We start from the raw sequence: 24,965 nt of genomic DNA, 5'->3' as shown, positions 1-24,965 counted from the left end.
GCAGAATTTATAAGCATCTAAAAGCTATATCTTACAAACACTTCACCAAATGCTGTCTTAAATTCTACTTGAAATGTCTTGTAACAATGTCTAAAATGTGTACCTTACAACGGTATAAGATGTGAAATATGCTCTTTGTTGCAATCGTCATATTTTAGGATTAGTGGAGTAATTAACCAACTCACTGCAATCTTTGGCAGCCAGACTCTACTGGAGCTGAAGGCAGTCTGAAAGACAGCTGAGTCAAAAGAACACGTTGCCCAGGCCCCCTGGACAAGCGCCTGTGAGTGGACATGGTGGGTTTTGGTTTTGTCAGGTGGACTTGTTTGGGGCTTTATAACCATAGAATGATGAACACTTGGAAAACACTATGAACGGATTAAAAAATTTATGAAAATAAGGCCCGGCGCAGTAGCTCATGCCTGTAATCCCAGCACTTTGGGAGGCCGAGGTGAGTGGATCACCTGAGGTCAAGAGATCAAGACCAGCTTGGCCAACAAGGTGAAACCCCATCTCTACTAAAAATTAGCTGTACGCGATGGTGTACCCCTGTAGTCCCAGCTACTCGGGAGGCCGAGACAGGAGAATTGCTTGAAACTGGGAGGCGGAAGTTGTAGTGAGCTGAAAGTTGCAGTGAGCCGAGATCGTGCCACTGCACTGCAGTCTGGTGACAGAGCAAGACTCTATCTCAAAAAAAAAAAAAAAAAAAAGAAAGAAAGAAAAAAGAAAAAAAAAGACTTACCAAAATGTGCCAAAAGTGTTCTTTAAAAGATAAAATCTGGCCAGGCATGGTGGCTCATGCCTGTGATCTCAGCACTTTGGAAGGCCAAGGTGGGCAAATAGATTGAGCCCAGGAATTTGAGACCAGGCTGGGCAACATGGTGAAACCCCATCTCTACAAAAATATACAAAAATTAGCCGGGCATGGTGGCTACTCAGGAGGCTGAGGTGGGAGGATCACCTGAGTTCAGGAGGTCTAGGCTGCAGTGAGCCAAGATTGCGCCACTGCACTCCAGCCTGGGACACAGAGTGAGTGTAGAAAAAAGAAGATACGATCCACCCTTCTCCTCAGAACACAGTGACTCAGGGGACAGCCCTAGAGCCCTGGGCTGAGGTGAAAGGCATTTGTTCAGGTAGATGCTAAAATGTCATTGTCACCAATCTCTCTTAAATCTGCCATTGGCTAGAGGCGGCTGGGTGTTCAAAATGGGGAAAAACCACCATCAAAAAGCCAACAGGAACTCTGAAGAGGAAAAAAAATGGGTAAGGAGCAAGTTTTGTCCCCCCTGGTCCTCAGTGGGTAGGGCTCATGTTCATGCTGAGGTTCAGGGGGCTCCTTCTCAAGTCCTTCTTCTAGTCTTGCCCTGTGAAGCTGTAAGTAGAATTAGTATTCCAGTCCTTTTCTGGAGTGAGGACAGAGGCCACACCTTCATCCCCTCAGGCCCAGACACCAGCAACTTGGTAACTTGGGTGGTCCTGAGAATTCTGTAGGCAAATGGAACTGGAACTGCAGATGTCACTGGAAGCATTAATCTCTCTCTCTCTCTCTCTCTCTCTCTCTCTCTCACACACACACACACACACACACACACACACACGGAAACAGGAGAGGAGGCGGAGAGGGACAATAGGAGAAACAGGATATTTCACAGGGCATTTAAAACTACAGAAATGAGGCCAGGTGTGGTGGCTTGCGCCTGTAATCCCAGCACTTTGGGAGGCCGAGCCAGGTGGATCACTAGAGGTCAGGAGTTTGAGACCAGACTGGCCGACATGGTGAAACTCTGCCTCTACTAAAAATATAAAAATTAGCTGGGCATGGTCGTGTGCACCTGTAATCCCAGCTACTTGGAAGGCCGAGGCAGGACAATCATTTGAACCTAGGAGGCGGAGGTTGCAGTGAGCTGAGATCACGCCACTGCACTCCAGCCTGGGCAACAAGAGTGAAACTCTGTCTCAAAAACAAAAAAAAACAAAAACTATAGAAATGCCCCACAAAACAGCTGAAATACCAGTGCCACGGATGACCAGGTCTGTGTTGAACATTACTTACATTTTTTTTTTTGAAACGGAGTTTTACTCTGTTGCCCAGGCTGGAGTGCAGTGGCGTGATCTCGGCTCATTACAACCTTTGCCTCCTGGGGTTCAAGTGATTCTCCTACCTCAGCCTCCGAAGTAGCTGGGATTACAGATGTGTGTCACCATGCCCAGCTAACTTTTGTATTTTTCGTAAAGACAGGCTTTCACTATGTTGGCCAGACTGGTCTCGAACTCCTGACCTCAGGTGATCTACCCGCCTCGGCCTCCCAAAGTTCTGGGATTACAGGCAAGTGCCGGGATTACAGGCATGAGCCACCGTGCCCGGCCAAACATTACTTACATCTTAAGATGACACAACACTGAAGTCACACTTCGCTGTCCCAATGAATGCAATGGAAAGTGACATGCACAACGCAGTTTGTTTATATATTCAAATCAGAAAACAGATAAGCTGGGTGGCAGGTGGTGATGTTATTAAAAATAATCAAGAGTTCAGTACAAATTAGTCTGGCAGCCTGTTACAATATGCAATTTATTCTAAAGTACTGTATCACTAGTGTGATATTTTCCAAGGTAAGTTTGAATCCTGAGTGGTCAGCACACATAGTGGCTGCTATCCGATGGGGCAATTCAACACACTGTTAATTAGCACACTGCATATTTAAAAATAGGCTTTTATGGGGAAATTGGCGTCTTGTTAATTGTCATGAGAGGTTCTCGTGGGCAAAATTAAATGCATTCAAGGCTGGCCAGAATAGCTTACTTGACTAGGGTGTAAGAATCCACGAACTCTCCCTTAGTCCCTAGGGACAGCAGCTGAGGCCTGTGTCTGCTGGTCCAGTCCACTTGCCAACTCGGGAGTATTACAGAATCTTACCTCAGTAATATTGCTGCATCTACCTCAAGAAAACCTTATATATAGGGTGTGGTTAGAATATCTACAATGAGAGAGAACTGGGACTCCATCCAGCTTACAGAAGAGGTTGCTTCTGGGCTGGCTTCACTATTAAATGAATATTGATCTCTTATGTGTGAGGCAGATTCTAAATGCTTTCATTCTAATTTGGTAGATTTAAGGGGGCAGGCAGCTCACTCACCAGCTCAGATTGGTCACATGATTGAGCAAAGGCAACAGGCTCAGTGACCTTTGAAAACATTTCAATTGTGTAAGGAAGAAATGCTCTTTTAGAAAATTCTTACAGGGGAGGTCTGTAAAAATCCCAATTAAATAATCGCATCTAAATAATGCTTAGACAAAGCTTCATACCTACTGGGAACTCAAAATATATGAATGAGAGAGACAGCAGGGAACTGATGGCTTATGTAGACAGGGAGGCCAACGTTCTACAGGCTACATGTGCCGTCTGCCAAGGACACAGTTAGATGCTGGGGTCCCTGCGGCCTTTGTGGTTAGCAAAGGCCTCCTTGAAGAGAAACACCATCTTCTAGGCCTGTGGAAAGCAGCCCCGGGCTGTGCACTTGCGGACCACATGGGCTTTCAAATCAAGCATGTGCAACACTCTTCTATACCTGTGCACTATCTAGCTGTACAGCAAGGAAAGTTACCTGGGACAGTCAGACCTAAGGATTCTTTTTAATTGATCTCTTTGGTTGCTGTAAAGTTAACTTACTGAAGTTCACTTGAGGACTTAAGAACATTCTCCTTTGTGATTTGAGGAACCCGTGTTAGGCATTACCCACCTGACAGCAACTAAAATGTGATGTGCATTTGAGGTTCAGGATCAACTTCTCTGGGATGAAACATCTTTCAAAACTTGAATTTGCTAACTAAGTCAAGGAAGTGGTAACAAACAAGTCACATCTTATTCGAGCTCTGCTGCAGGGTTCCTTAAATAATGAATGTATGCATATATAGAACACCGTTTGACAGAGATGGGTTGAAAAACTACAGAAACCAAGAGGCAAGAGTATCAATTAGAAACAAACATTGCATAAGCATGGTTGAAACCGATGAGCACAAGGAATTAGATTTTTACACTATTCTGAAAAACAGTCACTTGAATTTGGCTTTGGAATACTGTGACTTACTCAGATATAGCCATGTTTAATGCCACAGAATTTCATGACACTGTTGCAACCTGAAAGTCTGCAGCCTGCTGCTCCATCCTGCACCCCAACCCTAACCTCTACGTACTCCAGGCTGGACACAGGGCTTCAGTTACTGCTGAGGCTAAAATGAAGAGAGCCTCCTCCCCAGCCTCTTCCCTTCCCCCTGTCCACCCCCATCCCACCTCCAATCTCAAGGAGAGAACTGTTTTAGTACCTAGTTGAGCTTTAGAAAGAGCACAGATAACCATTACCTTTTGCCAGCATGAACACCAACTTTTGCATATAATTCTGGGAAAATTTCATATCTAGTGTTTTTTAAGATGGAGTCTTGCACTGTCGCCCTGGCTGGAGTGCAATGGCATGATCTCGGCTCATTGCAACCTCTGCCTCCCGGGTTCAAATGATTCTCTTGCCTCAGCCTCTGGAGTAGCTGGAATTACAGGCATGCGCCAGCATGCCCAGCTAATTTTTTGTATTTTTTAGTAGGCTTTCACTATGTTGGCCAGGCTGGTCTTGAACTCACAACCTCGTGATCTTCGTGCTTCAGCCTCCCAAAATGCTGGAATTACGGGTGTGAACCACCATGAGCAGCTGTGTTTTAATTTTTACTGCACATGAAACCAATATTGCATGTGCCCTTTAATTGCACATGCAAATAACAGGCATGTCATTTATAGTAAACATTGCTTCAGGGCTTCTCTACAAATCTAATGTTAAAGAGCTTTTAACACCAATTCCATCACCCTGGTTTTTAAACATGCCTGTATCACTAAGCCATGTTAGACCCCTTACAGTAGTGTTAATACTGGTACTGATCAGAGTTACAGGAATCCCATTCAAAAGATCCCAAAAGATCTCCAGCTGCCTGCTACCCTAATCTCTGTCTGTTCTCCTGCCCCCTTATCCTGCTTTCTTATTTGTCCTTAACTAGAGCTATGAACTATTGTGCTTACATGTGTGCTCCTGACATGTGTGCTTACCCCAAGAGCCATGGAGTAATATATAGTATTTGCTGTTGAGGGGCCTAGCTTTTTTCTGGAAACTAAGGCTTGGACTTATCAAGAGGACTCTGAACCTGTTACCCATTCTTTAATTGTGGCCCACAGACCAGAAAAAATACAAAAGCCTGGTGACCTTTGAAACTCTATTAGTGTATTATTGAAATTTCTACTGAGAGGGAAAATGGGGGGCAGGGATAATGGGATGGATTTTTTGGTTACGTCTGTTATTTCTAATAGCGAAATCTGCTATCCTAAACTTCATTTCTCTGGGGGCCACAGCGAGAGGTTTCTCTTACTTTACCTGAGCCTGATTATAAATAAGAATCCACTATTTTGTGAGTAGCAAAACTAGGTTCTACTTCTGTGGATTTTTTTTTTTAAACAAAACAATGCAATATAAATACATAGATTTCATGGTAGCCAACCATAGAAACTATCTTATTTGCAGTCATACAAGGAAGTACAGCTATTTCTATTTGTTCAGAGTTGAAATTAAACTCCTTCCAGAGCACCTTGAGCAGAAAGCTTTAAATGATTTCTAAACAGGAAGTAAAGACAAGCACTGCAGAACATTTATAAACTTATCTCCTACACATTCAAATCTCAATAGAACAAAAACTTCTCAAAATTCAGGATCTGGTCCTTAGAGATTTGAAGGTGCAGCCAAAATAAACAATGGTATATTTTGATTTTGTCTCCTGTCCATCAAAGTCTTTGCCATTGATTTTTATTCAGTAGTACATCCAGTAATAAGCTTTTGATTCAGAACTAAAGAAAAAGGACACAAGAATTTCAAGGGCTTGAATATATTTTTATATTGATATTCTGTGTCTTTCTACCCTAAAATAATACATTATTGATTACATACAGGATGAGATGAGGTATTTGTAAAATATCTGGTAAAAAATAATTAATATACAGTATTCTACATGAGATGGAATCTTATGAATCTTTAGGTCTTCTGAAGTGTTAAAGTGATCATCTAAATTAAACTGCTCCCTAAAACCATGTTAAAAAATGAAGGCTCTTACATTTTCCCAGAATTTGTGCAGAAAAGGGAAAAGTACATAATTGGCATTTCTCACATCCAAAATAATGCATTCACACAAAACCAGGATCTCCCATATTTAGCATAAAAAGAAAAAGAATACTGAATTAGAGATATAAAATCTCTGAGTAATGGTTAGGTTACCAACATTAAAGAAATTCAAGTGGTCAACAGTCTTGAAAATGCTTTATTGAAATGTGTGACTTATGTGCAGATGTGTTTGAAAAGACCACAGCTTGAAAACTGATTTTTGAAACGTCTCAACAACCAATTGAAGAAAAAAAAAAAAAAATGAAAATGAAAATCCCTAATGGACTTGACTTCTAGTGTAAACAGAAGCCTGGTGTAAAGTTTTCCTTTAAACATTTTCCATGACAGAAACTAAAGAAAACAAAGCTATATTTGGAGTCTGAAGTTTCAGAGGAGAAGCAACAGTTTTTCAGACATGTAGGGTGACTTCTTTTTTGGTTACATTTGGATGAACATGGACTTCACAGTTCTCGGAAGAACACCGGAGGGGTGTTCAAGTCTGTATGCTTGTCATGTTGAAGAAACGGAGATACACGACAGGAAAGGAAAAGGATGACGGGAGAAAGAGAGGAAACTGAGAAAAGGGCTCAGAAAAGAGAACTGGAACGCGACATGATTAGGTTAAGTCTAGTTATAAATTTATCAGAAGCTGTGCGCACCTTTTTAAAAGTCCTAAATTTACATTCCAAAAACTGCCCTCCCAACCCCCAAACCCACTGTCCCTGCCTTGGAGCTATTGTGAAAGTCTATGCACAAAAACCGAAACAGGAAATAAAAAATAACCCAGCCCTTCCAAACCCCAAAACAAACCCAAAAAGAGCTGTACATTTTTTTTTGCACATAGGATTAATAATATAGGCATATGTGGCATGATTCAATTAAAAGGCTTTACTTTTTATGCCAGAAAAAAACCCAATAAATAAAAGGTGCTAAAATTAGCATTAAGAATTTTGTTGTAATAGATTGACAAATCTGGGAAGGCAAATCCTCAAAGCTCCCCTGATACTGATCTGTCTCAGCAAACTACAAAGCAAATACATAAATAACGCAAAATATGATTGAGAATGTGAGATTTTTAAAAACAAAGACAACATAATTCAGGTTAACTCTGTTGAACAAATGAAATTCATCTATACCTGAATAAAACATATTTAACAATTGAAAAAATTTTAAACAACCACAAAAAGTAAAAACTTTAAACAAACATGAACAGGATTTGTTTTTGGGGCACACAAAGGCCCCTGCAGCAGATTCCAACAGTAGCTTTACTGGTGTGTCTTCTACAGATGAGTTAAAGAGACAGGCTGAGCTCCACACAGGCAAGATGACTAACAGGGCGACAGGACAGTCACACAGGGCGGAGTGCCACACCCGGCTACAATCCCCAGATTCCACTGCAGAGCTGGCTTTGTGCGTAGGAGGCACACAAAGAAAGGTGATTCAGGCAGATATTATTCAAAAGCTACTTCGCAGTGTAACCATTGAATAATGTTTGGGAAAGCTTTGGGCTTTGTATTTTTTTTTTTTAAGTTTTACTCCTTGTATTTAATTTTTTAAATAACAAGGTCACTAAAACTCATGCACGCTGCAAAAAACCTCATGCAGTAGTTAAGGTAAACCATCCAAGCAGTTTTTATTCATTAATATTCATAAATACACACAGCAGCTTCATTAGAGATTTCAATTTTCCTCTTCAGTTTGAATGTGGAATATTAGGAGAGCCTTTTGCATGTCAAGGTACAGGAAGCAGAGATCACCCCTGCACTGCTACCTACATTTACCTGCTAGAAGTAAAAATTAGTTAAGTGGAAATGATTATCATATATATTTTCTCTCTTCCTTTTGAATGTACACAATGTAACAAGAGTGACAGACCTGAAATTACAATCACCAAACAAACCCAAGATAGTTGTTGTCCACTTTCATTGGCAAATACAGCACAGAGGACATTGTCTGCGAATTGGGATGTCATCAAAGAGGAGGTGGTGGAGGCTCATTTCCTTTATTACTCTCTTTTAAATTTAGGTTTTCTAAAGCAACATCTAAAGGCATAATATCTACACAGCCCATAGCACCAAAATCTGCCATCTCCCCCCGATCATCCTCGTCTGAGGACGAGCTCTCTTCACGCACTAAAGTGGACAGAAGGAGCTCTTGGACAAACAGGCTGCGGTCCGCGCGCTCGCTTTCCATGGACTGGCGCTCCGTTTCAGACATTTTAGGATCATTCAACCTGTGTAGTTAAAAAGAAAAGACCTCATTGGTAAAAAGTCAATGAACAATGGCATGGCCAATGTCTACAGTACTCTCCACTGTGCAAGTTTTACAGGTGGCAAAATTCAGAATAAGACATTGCTGGAATACCTGGCTCTAATTTATCCTCAATTGTGTTGAGAAGAATTCCTCACACTTTTTCCAATACTGTTACCTGAAAGTGCAAATCTATGCTTTAGACTCAATGAGGAAAAAAAAAAAACCCACACATTTAGACTTTTCCCACTCCAGAGAAAACTAGGTGAAAATTTTCTGAGGAAAACAGGATTTCTTATAGATTAGATGCTTGGGAAAGTATCTAACCAGAATTTCATCTGGGGGTAAATAAAAAAAAGAAAGTAAAACACAAAAACAAAATCTACAGTCAACAGAATATTCAACTGAAAAACATCCTAAAATTTCCTCTGACGTTTTTCTATTACTGTATTTAATTCTTCCTGTATATCCAGAGCCAGAGAGAGCAAGAAAACACACACAATCTTCTACATTTCTCCTACCAAGAACCTACAATGTAGCAGGGTAGACACAAGGTCCACCTGCCTGACTTGCTCACCTGATGTATGCACTTAGGACAGCTGGGCTATGCTGGGAAACTTGGCTCATCTGCAGAGACTGGACAGATGGTTAAGAATTGAAAATTCTACTTACCACTTGTTACTAAACTAGTTAAATTACTTTAAAATGTCAGTTTCTGGCTGGGCGCGGTGGCTCACGCCTGTAATGCCAATACTTTGGGAGGCCAAGGCGGGTGGATCACCTGAGGTCAGGAGTTCAAGACTAGCCTGGCCAATACCGCCTCTATTAAAAATACAAAAATTAGCAGGGTATGGTGGTGCACACCTGTAATCCAAGCTACTTGGGAGGTTGAGGCATGGAACTGCTTGAGCCCGAGAGGTTACAGTGAGCTGAGATTGCGCCACTGCACTCCAGCCTGGGCAACAGAGTGAGACTCTGTCCTCTTCACCCCCCCACCCCCTGCAAAAAAACCAGTCAATCTCCAACCAAAAATGATGCAAAATTCTGCTTAGTTTCTATACTGATTTCCTCTACACTTTCAGTGGCAAATAAAGGGAAATTAACAAGCAATGGGGCAGCAAAAGGAACAACGCGGGAGAAGATGGGTACACTGAAAGGAGGCCTGGCAGGCACACGACAGGTCTTCTCCCTGAGGACCTAGAGGCAGCACCTTGAGCCCAGAGACAGATATACTCCATGCTCCCTTACTGCCTGGCACCTGCTTCCTGCTGTCCTACCAGCACTGCAAGGCACAGGAGCATCTCCAAGTCACCATGGACGATACTAATGATAGGTCAGGCTCTGAGCGCTCTTTGAGTGCATTAGTTCATTTAACTCCTCTGAGTTAGGGCCTATTATCATTAACATTTTACAGGAAGAGGAAACTGAAGCAAAGGTTAAGTAATTTGCACAAAACCTCATAGATGCTAAGTTCAAAACCACTGAATAATTAGGTATCTATGACTAAGAAAACAAAAGATCAATTTCAGAACTGAAGGAAAGCAAAAATATCTGGAAGGTAATTACAGAAAAGCCATAAAATCCATATTGAAAAAAATGACTGATTACATTGATGGTTAAAAACAAATTAAGAATATCGTAAGAGAGTATCTAATAGAATAGAAGACTGAGTAGACTACATGTTCTCAACGCAAAGCTATAAAAATGTTACGAACTGAAGTACATTCCATGTTCTTAGCTTTGGAAAAGGACTTTGGTAAAGAAAACTCTAGAGAAGTTAAACGTATAACAGAAAGATAAAGGATATATAGAAGACTCCCCATGTAATAATGAGGCAAACTAAGAACATACAGGCTGGAGCCTGCAGCCCTTGAGAGAGCATGCAGTAACAATATTACTGTTTTGATTTTTGTGGAAATAACTGAGAACACACCTCATTCCTGAAAGGCAGATCAAGTCTATGTATGAGGTACTGGTACTAGGTCTTAATTTCCTGATAAAATATAAAATTTAGGATATAAATGGAACTGCAAGGCTTGTGAGGATCTTCAAGTTGGGGTTAGCAAAATGAGCTGGTCCCACTGTCAAAAGACCAGATCTGGCTGGGCATGGTGACTCATGCCTTTGTAATCCCAGCACTTTGTGAGGCCGACATGGGTGGATCACAAGTTAGGAGTTCAAGACCAGCCTGGCCAATATGGTGAAACCCTCTCTCTGCTAAAAATATGAAAATTATTTGGGCATGGTGGCGGGCTCCTGTAGTCCAAGCCATTTGGGAAGCTAGGACAGGAGAATTGCTTAAACCCGGGGGGCGGAGGCTGCAGTGAGCTGAGATTGCGCCACTGCACTCCAGCCTGGGCCACAACAGCAAAACTCTGTCTCAAAAAAAAAAAAAAAAAAGACGGGATCTGACTTACACACTCCAACAATCAATTTCTAAAGGTCAACTATCTTAGATTCCAAAGAAACTGTGGTCTTACCATCAGTTCCAGGGTAGCATGAATAGGAACTGCCCCTGGTCAAAGAAAAGACCAAAAATAAGGCTTGAGCTCTCTAAATATCATATACTAGCTGTGTGACCAGAGACCAGATCTCCCCTGCATACACTGCAGCCATTTGCCTTGCCTTGAAAATTCACAGTGCATATTAATATGTCTGAAAGTTCTGAGAAACCCAACAGTAAATAATCTCTTTATTTTTCTTACTTTGCTTTCTATAACCTTATTATAATTGGGGATGGAAGAACATAAGTAATTACATATATTCCTTAGAATGAAGTTAAGAGAGTACTTCTGGGGAAGTGTTGCCTAAATCCTGTGAATATGATGCAATAAAAGATGTGGAAAGTGGTCCACAAATTGCATGGCAACATGCAATGTACAGTATCAGATGATGGAAGGGAGCTTTCAAGAAGCTACAACCAGAATCCAAGGAGAGGACTCAGAGGTCACTCATAAGCTCTGAGAGTTGGATGTGGAATAAACAGATCAAGTACTAGTAGTAGCAGTTCAGTAGTTTGGAGCCTTAAAAAAAAAAAAAAGAATAGTGCAAGGGTGGATGGGAAGATGTCTTTTCCAAAGGGCACTGACAAGACATTCCATCCACAGTTCTGTGAACTCTCGGTAGAAATGCACACTGGTAGATCTCCTTTTTGAGGAAGGGACCTATATCTGGCATGTTACAGACCTGCTGCTGGTCAGTCCCTATGGGTATGGCAACATGGTGGCAGGTAGCTCCATCTGTGGCTCTGTGATTTTTCTTACATTAAAGCAGCATTTCCTGGTAATAACCAGGCAGAGTTGCTGACCTTGCAGAGATTCTTTAAAGGTAAATTCCCCATTTAAAATTTTTCCTTGATTTCATAACAAATAACGAGTATCATTAATTGTGCCTTTATTCTAGGCCAGATACCGAGCCAGACCATACACATAGCAGTATTTCATTTAATCCTCAAAATAATTCTCTTTCTAGAGGCAAAACTTCTAGGAGACTGATGATAAAATTGAAGTTTGGAGAAATGAAATGACTTGCCTGAGGTCCAAAACTTGTAAGTGGCAAAGCTGGGGCACTAGCTCAGGGATTTTCAAGCGTTTTTTATTATGTACCCATAATATGTTATTTATAACTATACACATGCACCATTGTATTAACAGAGTATGAGATAAAGTAGAAATTATATTTTCTTCTAAAATCCCAATGAATCGTCATACACACTGCATTTTGGAGACAATGATGTTAACGTTATTCTTCATTTTACAGTTCTTTCTTTATATTCCTCTCTGCTTCCTTAAAAGCCCAAATTATTTCAGGTTCATTATCTGTTGAGCCTAAGTCTCTACTTATCATTGCTTTCTTTGAAACCTTTTTTTTATTCCTAAAAGTCACATAAAATGCCTGGGAAGTTTTGGCAGACAAATACATGTAGCTGCTAACAGTTCCAGAAGCAAACAAGAACTCCATCCAGTAGAGTAGTTTACTGTTGTACTGAATATGATTTATACCATGGGAAGCCATTTTTTTTTAAGTTACTTTTGTGTGCCAACCATAGGAATTTAAATCTAGCTTTTTTAGAAGTACACAGGAGAAAACTGCCACTGCATTATGAAATCTTTCTTATACCTTTTAATATTTCACAACAGATTAAAATTGGCAATAAAAAGCAATGTTAATTATGATAAATGCACCTAATACGAACCATATATATATATAAAATGATAGAGTGTTAAGATTTATGGGTACTATGGCAAAACAATTCACATTACATGATGATATATACCTTGAGAACAAGATGATCAGTTATATTATTTTAGAGACAGGGTATCACTCTGTCACCCTGAAGTGGTTGGCATCAGGCTGAAGTGCACGGTGCAGTCTTGGCTCACTGCAACCTCTGCCTCCAGGGCTCATGTGATCCTCCCGCCTCAGCCTCCTGAGTAGTGGGGACTTCATGTGCACATCTGGCTAATTTTTGTATTTTTGTAGAGATAAGATTTACCGTGCAGCCCAGGCTGGTCTGAAATTCCTAGGCTCAGGCGATCTGCTTGCCTTGGTCTCCCAAAGTGCTGGGATTACAGGTGTGAGCCACTGCATCTGGCCCAATATTCTTAATTTATCTAAAATAATTATTATGTTTCACATTCTTGGGGAAATATTGAATATGCAGTTTTAATCAGAGATCTGTGAGTTTTAATCAAACACAGAATTTTCAAGAAATATATATGCACAAAAGAGAAAAGATAATTCCAGATTGTATAGTGGCAATAAAATATTACTTTCCAAACAAAATTCTATCAAGAAATGAGCTACCTTGTTAAAAGAAACTGGGAATTCTGGAGAGTCTGCTGACTGCTTTCTGTATTAGCTATGTTGGTTGTTGCTGTGGATTGTGTGATTGTAGTGGTGACACTGCTTGTGTTAGTACGCCGGGTTGCGTTGCGTGCGGTCTCCAGTTGTTGCCGTGCTGCCTGGGCATGCTGCCGTTCTAGCTGCAGCTGCATCTGCAGTTGTTGTAACTGAGAAGCGGAAGGGCCAGAGGAATTAAGCTGTCCTCCTGCAGAACGTCTCACTCCAGATAACTGAGATAAAAGCTCTGCCAATGGAAACAGAGACAGTTAATGTCTGCTTAATACTGAGGAAAACAAAATGCTACAGAGATCACTCTTTTACTGGAAGAACATCAAAGGCACTGTGAACAAGTAGGTAACCACAGCAGCATACAGTTCAGCTAAGAGCTGAATACCTTCTAGAATGCCTCCTGGAGGCAGGAGTTACTGTGTACAGGGAATGCAAATGCGTACGAATATTAACCCAGACCCAATTATGTTTGCCTTAGGCAAAACTCAGATTATCTTTAAAATTATTTGCATAATAGACTAATTTAGTTAAGCTTCCTCTTAGTATTTAATGAAGTGGTTTATCCATGGGCCCAATTACAATAAAAGCTCTCTCAACATGTGATCCATGGAAGCAGGGATGAGGTCTACTGTTTACTATATTCCTAGCTCTCAGAACAGGGCCTGATATATAGTAGGAATTCAGACATTTACTAAATGACTGAATGAATTATTAGGATTCAGTCCAAGAGGCCTGGATCATTTTTGATGGTGGCCCTTGCACACTCACCTCTGCCTTCCCCCTCAAGTACCTTCTGGTACTGCTGTTTCAGAGTATGCTGTAGAGGGACCACTAGCAGTGCTCAGTAAGGCTGATTAGCTCCCAAGAACCTGTTACATTTGACTGTACAGCCTAATTAGTGGCCTGTTATGATCCAGACTGCCTTGTGTCCGTAAAGCTGTACTCATTAAGAGAGGTGTAAACCTTTGTCCCCGCATCCTCATCTAAGTAAGGAGCAGTGAAATGCCTTCTTCCATGTGGAGGGTCTACCTACCTTACAGGGAACCAATGACTGCCTTGCAGACACTCTTAGGCCAGCCAAAACTCTTTTTTTTTTTTTTTTTTTTTTTTTGTGAGACAGAGTTTCGCTCTTGTTACCCAGGCTGGAGTGCAATGGCGCAATCTCGGCTCACCACAACTTCCGCCCCCTGGGTTCAGGCAATTCTCCTGCCTCAACCTCCTGAGTAGCTGAGATACAGGCACGTGCCACCATGCCCAGCTAATGTTTTTTGTATTTTTAGTAGAGACGGGGTTTCACCATGTTGACCAGGATGGTCTCGATCTCTTGACCTCGTGATCCACCCGCCTCGGCCTCCCAAAGTGCTGGGATTACAGGCTTGAGCCACCGCGCCCGGCCAAAACTCTTTATCATTAAAACTCATTAAAAGTTTCTGTTTTCTTGCTCACTGTTGCTTTATCCCAGGCTTTTTATAGCACCCTTATACCACTCTTTCATGGAATATACAGTCTATCACTAAAATAAACTGATTTTCACTGACAGAAAAAGAATCAAATGAAGAGAATTTCTCAATTTTGAATTTTGCTCCCAGAAACTAATTTTTAGTGTCTGCCAACAAAATAGCAGGTAAATATTCCCTTTGGATGAAGAAATATTTTTTAAATCCCCCGAATTCAGTTTACTAGGCTTGTTTTTGTCGTTGCACACCCAAATGTCCAAAGCACATTTGGAATTAAAATTTTATAGATCTAACTTTTAAATAACATGTTAGGTGTAAAACTGTTCTTAGGTTTTTTATTATTTTAATTTTAGGTTTGGGGTACATGTGAAGGTCTGTGACACACTTAAACACGTCATGGGGGTTTGCTGTACTTACCACCCAGTACCCAATTAAGCACAGTGCCCAACAGTTAACTTTTTGCTCCCCTTTCCCCTCCCATTCTCCTCCAGTGTCTGTGTCTCTTCCTTTGTGTTCCTAAGTTGTCATTTAGCTCTGATGTTCTCAGTTTGGGTGTCTCATGGCTTCCAGGTAGGTGCACACTTTACCACATGGACACATTTCAGAACTGTTGCTTTAAATTTGCGCACACTTCCCACAGTCTTACCACTTGTCTGCCTGGTGTGTCTTGCAGATTGTCAGACTACAGTAATTTCTGGTATTTTATTTTGATCCTGTGTTCTGCTACCAACTACCCAGGTTTGTCATGTACTAGACTCAGTGACATGCCAGGTTCAAACACTGTTTTTTTTTTAGTTAGATTTTTCCCAAGTTATTAAAACATATAACTTTCTACAACAATACAGTTCTCAAATCAAAGTCAACACAGAAAGTCCTACTGTCCTTTTTTCCATGAGAAGAGCTTAATTCTTTAGTCTTGTCAGTTAGCTACAGATAACAGTTCTGAAATGTGTCCATGTGGTGGAATGTGTACCTGGAAGCCACGAGGCACCCTGCACAACACCCTGCACAACACCCCAAACATTGACAGGCATAAATCTTGACAGAAACTAAAAACAATTTTATACATAACATGTTCTTAAAAATGTTAGCTATACCTTATAAAACCTTAATTCCAAATGTGCTTTTGACATTTTTTATGTGTATTTATGGAGGTTTGACCATGACATTTTGGAGATATTCCAACTTAAATCTTTTATGATTTTCTTGGGCTTCAATAGAGGCCACAAATAAAACATAAAAACATTTCTTATCATCTTATGACTCTAAGAACAGTAATCTCCGGCCGGGCGTGGTGGCTCAAGCCTGTAATCCCAGCACTTTGGGAGGCCAAGGCGGGTGGATCACGAGGTCAAGAGATCGAGACCATCCTGGTCAACATGGTGAAACCCCGTCTCTACTAAAAATACAAAAAACATTAGCTGGGCATGGTGGCGCGTGCCTGTAATCCCAGCTACTCAGGAGGCTAAGGCAGGAGAATTGCCTGAACCCAGGAGACGGAGGTTGCGGTGAGCCGAGATCGCGCCATTGCACTCCAGCCTGGGTAACATGAGTGAAACTCCGTCTCCAAAAAAAAAAAAAAAAAAAAAAAGAACAGTAATCTCCTTTTACCTACAGGAGATATGTTCTAAGACCCCCAGTGAATGACTGAAACGGACATCTGGGTAATACCGAACCCTACGTATGCTATGCTTTTTTCTGTACATACATACTTGTGTTAAAGTTTAATTTATAAATTAGGCACAGTAAGAGATTCACAACAATAAAATAGAGTAAATCTAAAAATATACTATGAAAAGGCAGGGCGTGGCAGCTCACTCCTGTAATCCCAGCACTTTGGGAGGCTGAGGTGGGCGGATCACCTGAGGTCAGGCGTTTGAGACCAGCCTGACCAAGATGGAGAAAGCCCGTCTCTACTAAAAATACAAAAGTAGCCAGGCATAGTGGCTCATGCCTGCAATCTCAGCTACTCCAGAGGCTGAGGCAGGAGAACTGCATGAACCCAGGAAGCGGAGGTTGCAGTGAGCCAACATCACGCCATTGCACTCCAGCCTGGGCAATAAGAGTGAAACTCCTCTCAAAACAAAACAAAACAAAACAATATACTATGAAAGTTATGTAATGTGGTCTCTCTCTCTCAAAGTATCTTATTGTCCTGGACACACCTATTTTTTGACTGTAGTTGATTGTGGGTGAATGAAACCCGGGAGAGCAAAACCACATATGAGAGGGTTACTACTGGACTTAAATAATGCCAGGAGAGTATGAATTATTTCATGTTAAGTGTCTGCTTTTAAGATATTTTACACTTATAAAGTATTTGAAAATTTTCTGAAAGAACATGGGCTTATGATCAGAGAGGTAAGAGTAAGAACATAAATCTCACAAAAAGTATGTACGTACGTATGTATGTATGTATTTATTTATTTGAGACAGGGTCTCGCTCCATCACCCAGGCTGGAGTGCAGTGGTGCGATTTCGGCTCCCTGGAACCTCCGCCTTCCAGGCTCAAGGAATTCTCATGCCTCAGCCTCCTGAGTAGCTGTGAGAGTAGCTGTGATTACAAGTGCTCACCACCACACCCAGCTAATTTTTGTATTTTTAGTAGAGATGGAGTTTCGCCATGTTGGCCAGACTGATCTCGAATTCCTGGCCTCAAGTAATCCACCTGCTCCAGCCTCCCAGAGTGCTGGGATTAAAGGCGTGGGCCACCGCAGCTGGCATCACAAAAAGTTTTAAAAGGAGCTCCCCTTTCCCTTGTCATTTCCCTTATTAATGTGAAACTAACTTACCAGCTATAGGATCCATGGCTTCCCTATTGCTTGGAGAATATGAACTCTGAGAAGAAGAAAGTCCACCAGTAGAACTGCTAGTAAAGTGCATGTTTGATCTACGAGCACGAGGACCTCCTAATCCCCGGCCAGGGTGAAACATTCTACGTACATGTCGAACACCACTCGATTCATCATAACTCAAAAGTTAAGAAAACAACGAAAGTATTTCATAGAAAGAAAAAAAAAATCACTTGAGCCCTTGCTAGACAGTTATCAAGATTTCCTAAATTGTAATCATTTAAAAACAGCACATTTAATTTAAAGTGCAAATGTCCCAACTCTACCTATGAGGGCTATTAACCCTAAAAAGACACTCAAATGGGCCGGGCGCGGTGGCTCAAGCCTGTAATCCCAGCACTTTGGGAGGCCGAGGCGGGTGGATCACGAGGTCAGGAGATCGAGACCATCCTGGTCAACATGGTGAAACCCCGTCTCTACTAAAAATACAAAAAACATTAGCTGGGCATGGTGGCGCGTGCCTGTAATCCCAGCTACTGAGGAGGTTGAGGCAGGAGAATTGCCTGAACCCAGGAGGCGGAGGTTGCGGTGAGCCGAGATCGCACCATTGCACTCCAGCCTGGGTAACAAGAGTGAAACTCCGTCTCAAAAAGACACTCAAATGTAAGGCAACACGTGAGTGTATGTACTGGGTGTGTGAGGTAAGAAAGTTTCTCTATATAACTCATGAAATCTCAATTACCATCTATAATGAAAAAGAAACAATAAGGAATTTAAATTCAGCAGACCAAAGATTCCTTTTGGATTATTAGTTTTAATCTGTCTTCAAGCTTCTTTCCAATGCTGCTGCTGCTGCTAAGCAGAAAAGAGATTTGCATTTCTTGTGTAAGACAGAGAGATTAACATGACATTTATCACGAAGTCAAATTGCCAGCAGCCTCAACCATCTTACACAGCTGAGTGCGAGCTGAACTGAAAAAGGTCCTGAGTCACAAAGAACTGTCAAAACTCATGAAGACAGCCCTATGTTTCCACAAAAGCAAACGAGAGGTGGAGGAGGCCAGATCACATAGAAGAAATTTTTCCTTTAAGGCATCAAACAGACCAGCTTTATAATGCAGATTTTTTTTTTTTTTTTGCTGGCTTCTCAGTTTTTCAGCTGATGGTTCTTAAGTTATTTAAGGACCGGACGGGTAGCTCCAGGAGGCCTTCAGGTATCACCGTCCATGCAGTGTTCCATCACATTCATGAGGATGGTTTGGGTTCTAAAGAAAATAATATGATGATTATATTTGTATATTTGATAATTTATATGATTTTATATATATATATGTGTGTGTGTGTATATATATATATATATATATATGCATATACGTGTGTGTGTGTGTGTGTGTGTGTGTGTATATATATATATATATATATATATGTATTTTGAGATAGGGTCTCACTTTGTTGCCAGGCTGGAGTGCAATGGTGCAATCATAGGTGACTGTAGCCTTGAGCTCATGGGTTCAAGCTATCCTCCTACCTCAACCTCTTGAGTAGCTGGGACCAAAGGTATGTGCCACCATGCCCAGCTCATTATTTTGGTAGAGACGAGGTCTTCCTATTTGCCCAGTCTGGTTTCAAACTTCTGGGTTCAAGTGATCTTCCCACCTCAGCCTTTCAAAGTGCTGGGAGTATAGGTGTGAGTTACTGCACCCAGGCAGTGATAGTTTTAGAAGAACAATTCATAACCTGAAACCAGAAGCACTGAGTCCACCAAATTAAGTAGGCCAGTAATCTGAGGGAACATTGCCAGGAACTGTTGAGAGACAGGGAAGGGAATGCAGAAACAAAAGCAGGAGGCGGGGCACAGTGGCTCATGCCTGTAATCCCAGCACTTTAGGAAGCTGAAGCAGGTGGATCACCTGAGGTCAGGAGTTTGAGACCAGCCTGGCCAACATGGTGAAACCTTGTCTCTACTAAAAAATACAAAAATTAGCTGGGCGTAAAGACTTAAGTGATTCTCCTTTCCAGCTTCCCAGCTACATGGGAAGCTGAGGCAGGAGAATCGCTTGAACCCAGGAGGCAAAGGTTGCAGTGAGCTGAGATTGTGCCACTGCACTCCACTCCAGCCTGGGTGACAAGAGCAAGACTCTGTCTAAAAAAAAAAAAAAGAAAAAAAGAAATTAAAACTAGGCCTGACCTTGTGCTATTCTACTCAGGAACTGGGCAGCAAATGGCTCTCTCCGGAGAATGGGACCCCAAAAAAGAAAGGAATACCAAGATGCACAACTGTCCCCACCATCCCACCACACCACACCCACAACAGGGTAAGGCAGCGGAGGAACTGAGAGGGAGAGCAAATAATGGCTTTTCATACTTAACTAATTAAATTTTAATTTGGATTAACATTTTCCGCATTTGCATGAAAAGGTTATCCTGGAAGACATCATCTAGTCAAATTGCCTTAAAAAAAAATCTAATTGTAATGAACTAAAGATGAAGGGCAAGTCAACTTTCACTTAATGAAAATGATTCATATAATAGTGATAGTATATAAAAAGAGAAATAAATTGCATCTCAACACTGAGTCACTTTTAGGAAAAGTTCAAATAAGTAAAAATAATTTGGAGATTAGTTTTCCTCTTTTTGGGGATACTATCCTTAAAAATAAATAAAATGACAAGCTGGATACAGTGGCAAGTGTATGCCTATAGTCCCAGCTACTCAAGGGGCTGAAGCAGGAGGATCACTTGAGCTCAGAAATTTGAGACCAGACAGGTTGACATAGTGAGATCCTGTCTCCAAAACAGAAAAATCAAAATGACAAACATTACAAACAACTCTTTTCCTTGTCATCTCTTAAAAGGATATTAAATCTCTAGGGGCTCTGTGTTCAAGTGTAAGATGAGCTGCAAAGTCATCCGTGACATGATTAGGATCGCCTCCAGGTAATGCTGCACATATTGGACAAATCTGAAATGGAAGTAAAGAAAGCAGGCTTAATAAATGAACATCAATAAGACATCTTTCCGGACGAGTATTCTGCTCTAAGTTTTACTATTAGCAAGTTGTAACCAATAAAAAACACAGCAGATCTTCAATTAGGGAAAAGCAGAAGCCTAAAACTGTTCACACAAGGTCCCTCAGGGTCAAACACAACAGTTTCACACACACTAAACTTGATCTCTGGCAGGGCCTTCTAACAGTTTGCCTGATTCATTTGCATAGTCTAGCAAAATAGTTTCCATTAAAAAAACTTTAAAATGTGCCATTTAGTGCACATTTATGTTTAATTCTAATCTTGAATGGTAAAGACCGATATAAGCCTATGGCACAGCTCTCCAAAGTAAGCTATACTTGAGAACCAATTCTCAAATAAGACAGCAGAGGTCTGATTAAATCCAACTGTGCAAACATATATCTGTTGAATGTAAGACAAATTATGATTACCGATAATATGCAAATGTGCTCTATAAATTCATGACCATGACTTCCAAGGGGAATATAATATGTAAGCCCATTTTTAAATCTTATTTCCTAAAGAAATGGGTGATAGGGCAGAAGCTTGTGACCAGGTCAGGCTCAAGAAGTAGAAGATCAACTTTCCATGGGCCTTTCAGTAAGACATAGGAGAAAGTAGGAATAAAATGGTGTCTACACAATCAAGGTTCAGGGAGTGGATGACAGGTTGGGAAGGTGGTTTCTATAGTTAACAAAATTGGTAAAACAGAGGGAAGGAGAGGGGAAGGCTAGAAAGAATGAGGAACTTTTTAAAGAGGAAAGGCCTTTACTCTTCTGAAATCCAAATGGGCAGATAATGGTCTAACAGTGGTAGCCAAGCCTTGAAGTATGAACAACTTCAATCTTAGGGCCAAGAAGAAATGTCAGAAGCAAGTGACATGACCAAAGGGAGCCCCACGAAGTACACAGTTAAAGTGGTAGACTTGTATTTATAGCCATAAGAGGGTTAAAGACAGGATATATGATTCATCTTGCCAGTCCATGTGCAAAATCCTTTCACCTAGGCAAAATCTAGGCAATCAGTCGACCTCACTGTTTGCTGACGGCACAGTGGGAGTAGGTGGTAGCGCTGGAGAGGAGGGCAGATGGGAAAGGTGAGACTTGGAGGGACAATTCTAGGGTATGGAGGGAAAACAAACTGCTCTGATTCCTGGAACCCAAACAAACGTAACTTCCCATCTTCTAACAACCAGAAAGCAGATGTCCCCTGAGAGTTCAACTCTGATTTGATACCAGTCTCTCTTATGCCTAATGAGCTGTCCTGATCATGTGACTCAGGACTCTCAGAAATATTCTCAGGAAAACCTAAACATGTTCATGAGAGATAACATTTAAGCATTACAGTGTGCAAAAGAACTAGAGAGGTCACAATGGAATGTGATGAGGCAAACAAGAAAAAGAAGTAAATAGACATGCCTATGCCTTCTTAGAAGATACCAGAGATTCTTTCCTCTGTCAGAAAGGTAGCTGTATCTGTTCACAAGTTTACAGATTATCAACTCTCTATTAGGAATTTATATTTTACCATCGGTACCATTCTGGTACTCTGACATTACTTGGTAGTAGGTGATATACATATTTTACTTTTCGTGTACTTCTGTGTTACCTAGCTAAATTGTAAACTCTTTGAGAGATGCAGGACAGTATGATTTGTTTTTAGTTTTAAATTCCGGCCAGACTTGCTTTTAAAAAAAGAAAAAAGAAAAAAAAAAAAAAAAAAAAGACCAGCAATGTTTGGAGAAACAGAAAAAAAATTCCAGTTATTTAAAAATAAAAGAAACAAGCCACCTTAGAGACTCATTTTGAAAACATTAACAAGAGATAGGTTATAGTTTTATTACAATATTATAAAGCTGTATACCATTTTTATTTAAAGAGAAAATCACCACCATAAAGGAAAAAGGCATCTTTCTTTTAAGATAGTTTGCTTTAGGTTGGCCTTTTGGTAAAATCTATAGAAAACCTGAGCTATATAAATATAGCTGCAGAGGCTTCAGTACTTAAGGGGGCATAAAAATGTTGGTAGATGAGAAGTCTCCATAAGGATATAGATTCCTAGAAGGAACAGAATGGGAAACACCGATACCAAAAGTACTAAGAATGTCCTAATAAGATAGATAATTTAACAATTAGAAAAGCACCTCTGAGACGAGGATGTAAAATAAAAAGAATGTCAAGATCCTTCCATATTGTGTATTGGCTTTGGTTCTATACTCAAAATCTTTTTTATTTCATTGGAGTAGCTCTGCTAAGATGGCAGGATGAAGGTATTCAGAACTGCTTCATTCAGAGAGAAATAATATAAAACTAACCAACCAACCAAACTTTCGTAATGACTAGGGATAAAGAATTACTAAGGACAAGAAATTAACTGTGGTGGGAGGATCACCCAGGTTGACAGTTGGCATAGAAAATCAAGAGGCTAGATTGAGAAGTGAGTGGAAGATGTTACCACACTTGGGCCACATAAAGTTAACTCAGATGAGGACTTGGAAAGGAAAACTAAGCTCAGATGCTGATGCAACCACAGAGGCACGGTCATCTTTTAGGTTTTACTTTTTTTTTTTTTTTTTTTTTTGAGACAAAGTCTCGCTCTGTCACCAGGCTGGAGTTCAGTGGTGCCATCTCGGCTCACTACAACCTCTGCCTCCCAGGTTTAAGCGATTCATTTCCCAGTCCAGGGTAGCTGGGACTACAGGCGCACACCACTACACCCAGCTAGCTTTTGTATTTTTAGTAGAGACGGGGTTTCACCATGTTAGCCAGGATGATCTGGATTTTTGACCTTGTGATCTGCCTGCCTTGGCCTCCCAAAGTGCTGGGATTACAGGAGTGAGCCACCGTGCCTGGCCTAGGTTTTACATTTTATATTTAGCAAGCTAATTCATGCTTTACGACAAAATGCTTGTTCTCAAGGCAGTGTTTTCTAAGAGGAAATGAAGGGAACGAGAAAGAAAGAAAAAAGAGCAAAGAGGGGCAGGAGAAATGGAAAAGTGGTGATGGGAAGTGGCAGGAGAGAGAAAGCAAGCTACTATGCCACTCAGGGACACAAACACTGCTTAGTTTTGAGTGTGCCTTTACTTCCACGTCGTGGTGCTTAATACATCTTACAGGACAAGGAAACTTTACACAAAGGCTAATTTTAGGGTATTGACAGCTTGCCAACATTAGTATTTACCATACTTCCACTGCCACATGATATAGTAATATCTATTATTCATACAGGAAAATTCCACATAACACACAAGCTTAAAATTATAACAGCTTGTCAATTGAAGTTTACTTAACTGGATTAAGTCAGTGTTTCTTTAATTTGGCTAAGAATACACAATCATCTGGAGCGCTTGTTAAAAATACAGTTTCCTAGTCCTGGAAATAGAGGGATTTAACAATCTATTTTGACAAAGGTCCTGGTTGATTAGGTAAGTTTGGTAAATATAACTTAAATATACAATAGCTTTGAAAAACTGTATTTACTCTGTTATATGAAACACCAAATGTCATTGTTTCTTAGCATAACAAAAAAATTGTATTCACAAATGTGTCTGCTATTCTCAGTGTTGTCTCTGCTACTGCTCGAGTCTTCCTTTTCTCCTTCACCTTGCCACTGAGGGTCAACATTAATCTTGTTTTTTAACTGTAGCCCCTTTAGAAGCCTTTACCAACTGAGATGAGGCCCCATCCCAAGAATGTTACAGAGTCTCCATTTTTCCACGTGGTCCCAGGGCGTGACTGCCAGCCAGCAACCAGTTAGGGCACATTTTAGCAGTTCGTTGCCAATGTCTTTAAAACATTATCTTCTGAAGTCATTACTTCATATATAAACACCAAGTCATTACTGCATGTACAGAACTTTTCCCCTATGACACAGGCTATATGTCCATTAAAAAGGCACCTAATGTGTGACTTTTTTTTTTTTTTTAAAGCAACAGCTCCACACATTCTTCTCCATACAATTATCAACGATTCTACAGCAAGTTTGAAAACCTCTAGCCTTTCTCTTGAACTGATACAACCAAATCAGACAGCATTCTCTCTCTGGGTACTATGTACAGCTTTAAACACTACTCTTTATAAACACATCCCTATTTCTAGTTCAAGGATCTATGCTACGAAATCCAGATGAATTGGTAGAGTTAAAGTTCTGACTGGCTAAATTCGTTATATTGTATAATTTTGCTACCGTGGACTAATCCATTAAGCATTTACTGAGTACCAAATCAGAGCTAACTTAACACTTTAGGTTAAAACATTATCAAGAAACAAGCACAGGCCGGGCGCGGTGGCTCAAGCCTGTAATCCCAGCACTTTGGGAGGCCGAGGCGGGTGGATCACGAGGTCAAGAGATCGAGACCATCCTGGTCAACATGGTGAAACCCCGTCTCTACTAAAAATACAAAAACATTAGCTGGGC

General features: G+C 40.8%; 1 protein-coding gene across 1 annotated transcript in view; it reads right to left on the bottom strand.

Moving 5' to 3' along the window:
• Positions 1-7,285: 7,285 nt before the first annotated feature.
• The window catches only part of KCMF1 (potassium channel modulatory factor 1), an 81,587-nt gene continuing 63,907 nt past the window's right edge, over positions 7,286-24,965 (bottom strand). The window contains exons 4-7 of the mRNA XM_032243495.1: positions 20,402-20,503; positions 17,543-17,717; positions 13,246-13,528; positions 7,286-8,422 (exon numbers count right to left, since the gene is read on the bottom strand). Of these exons, the coding sequence (XP_032099386.1) occupies positions 8,161-8,422; positions 13,246-13,528; positions 17,543-17,717; positions 20,402-20,503 (822 nt within the window). The 3' untranslated portion in view covers positions 7,286-8,160. The remainder of the gene's footprint in view (positions 8,423-13,245; positions 13,529-17,542; positions 17,718-20,401; positions 20,504-24,965) is intronic.

Source organism: Sapajus apella, unplaced genomic scaffold, assembly GCF_009761245.1.
Source record: "Sapajus apella isolate SASKATOON/1434 unplaced genomic scaffold, GSC_monkey_1.0 scaffold52, whole genome shotgun sequence".
NCBI classification, from domain to species: domain Eukaryota; kingdom Metazoa; phylum Chordata; class Mammalia; order Primates; family Cebidae; genus Sapajus; species Sapajus apella.
This window is presented reverse-complemented; position numbering and strand designations above follow the sequence as displayed.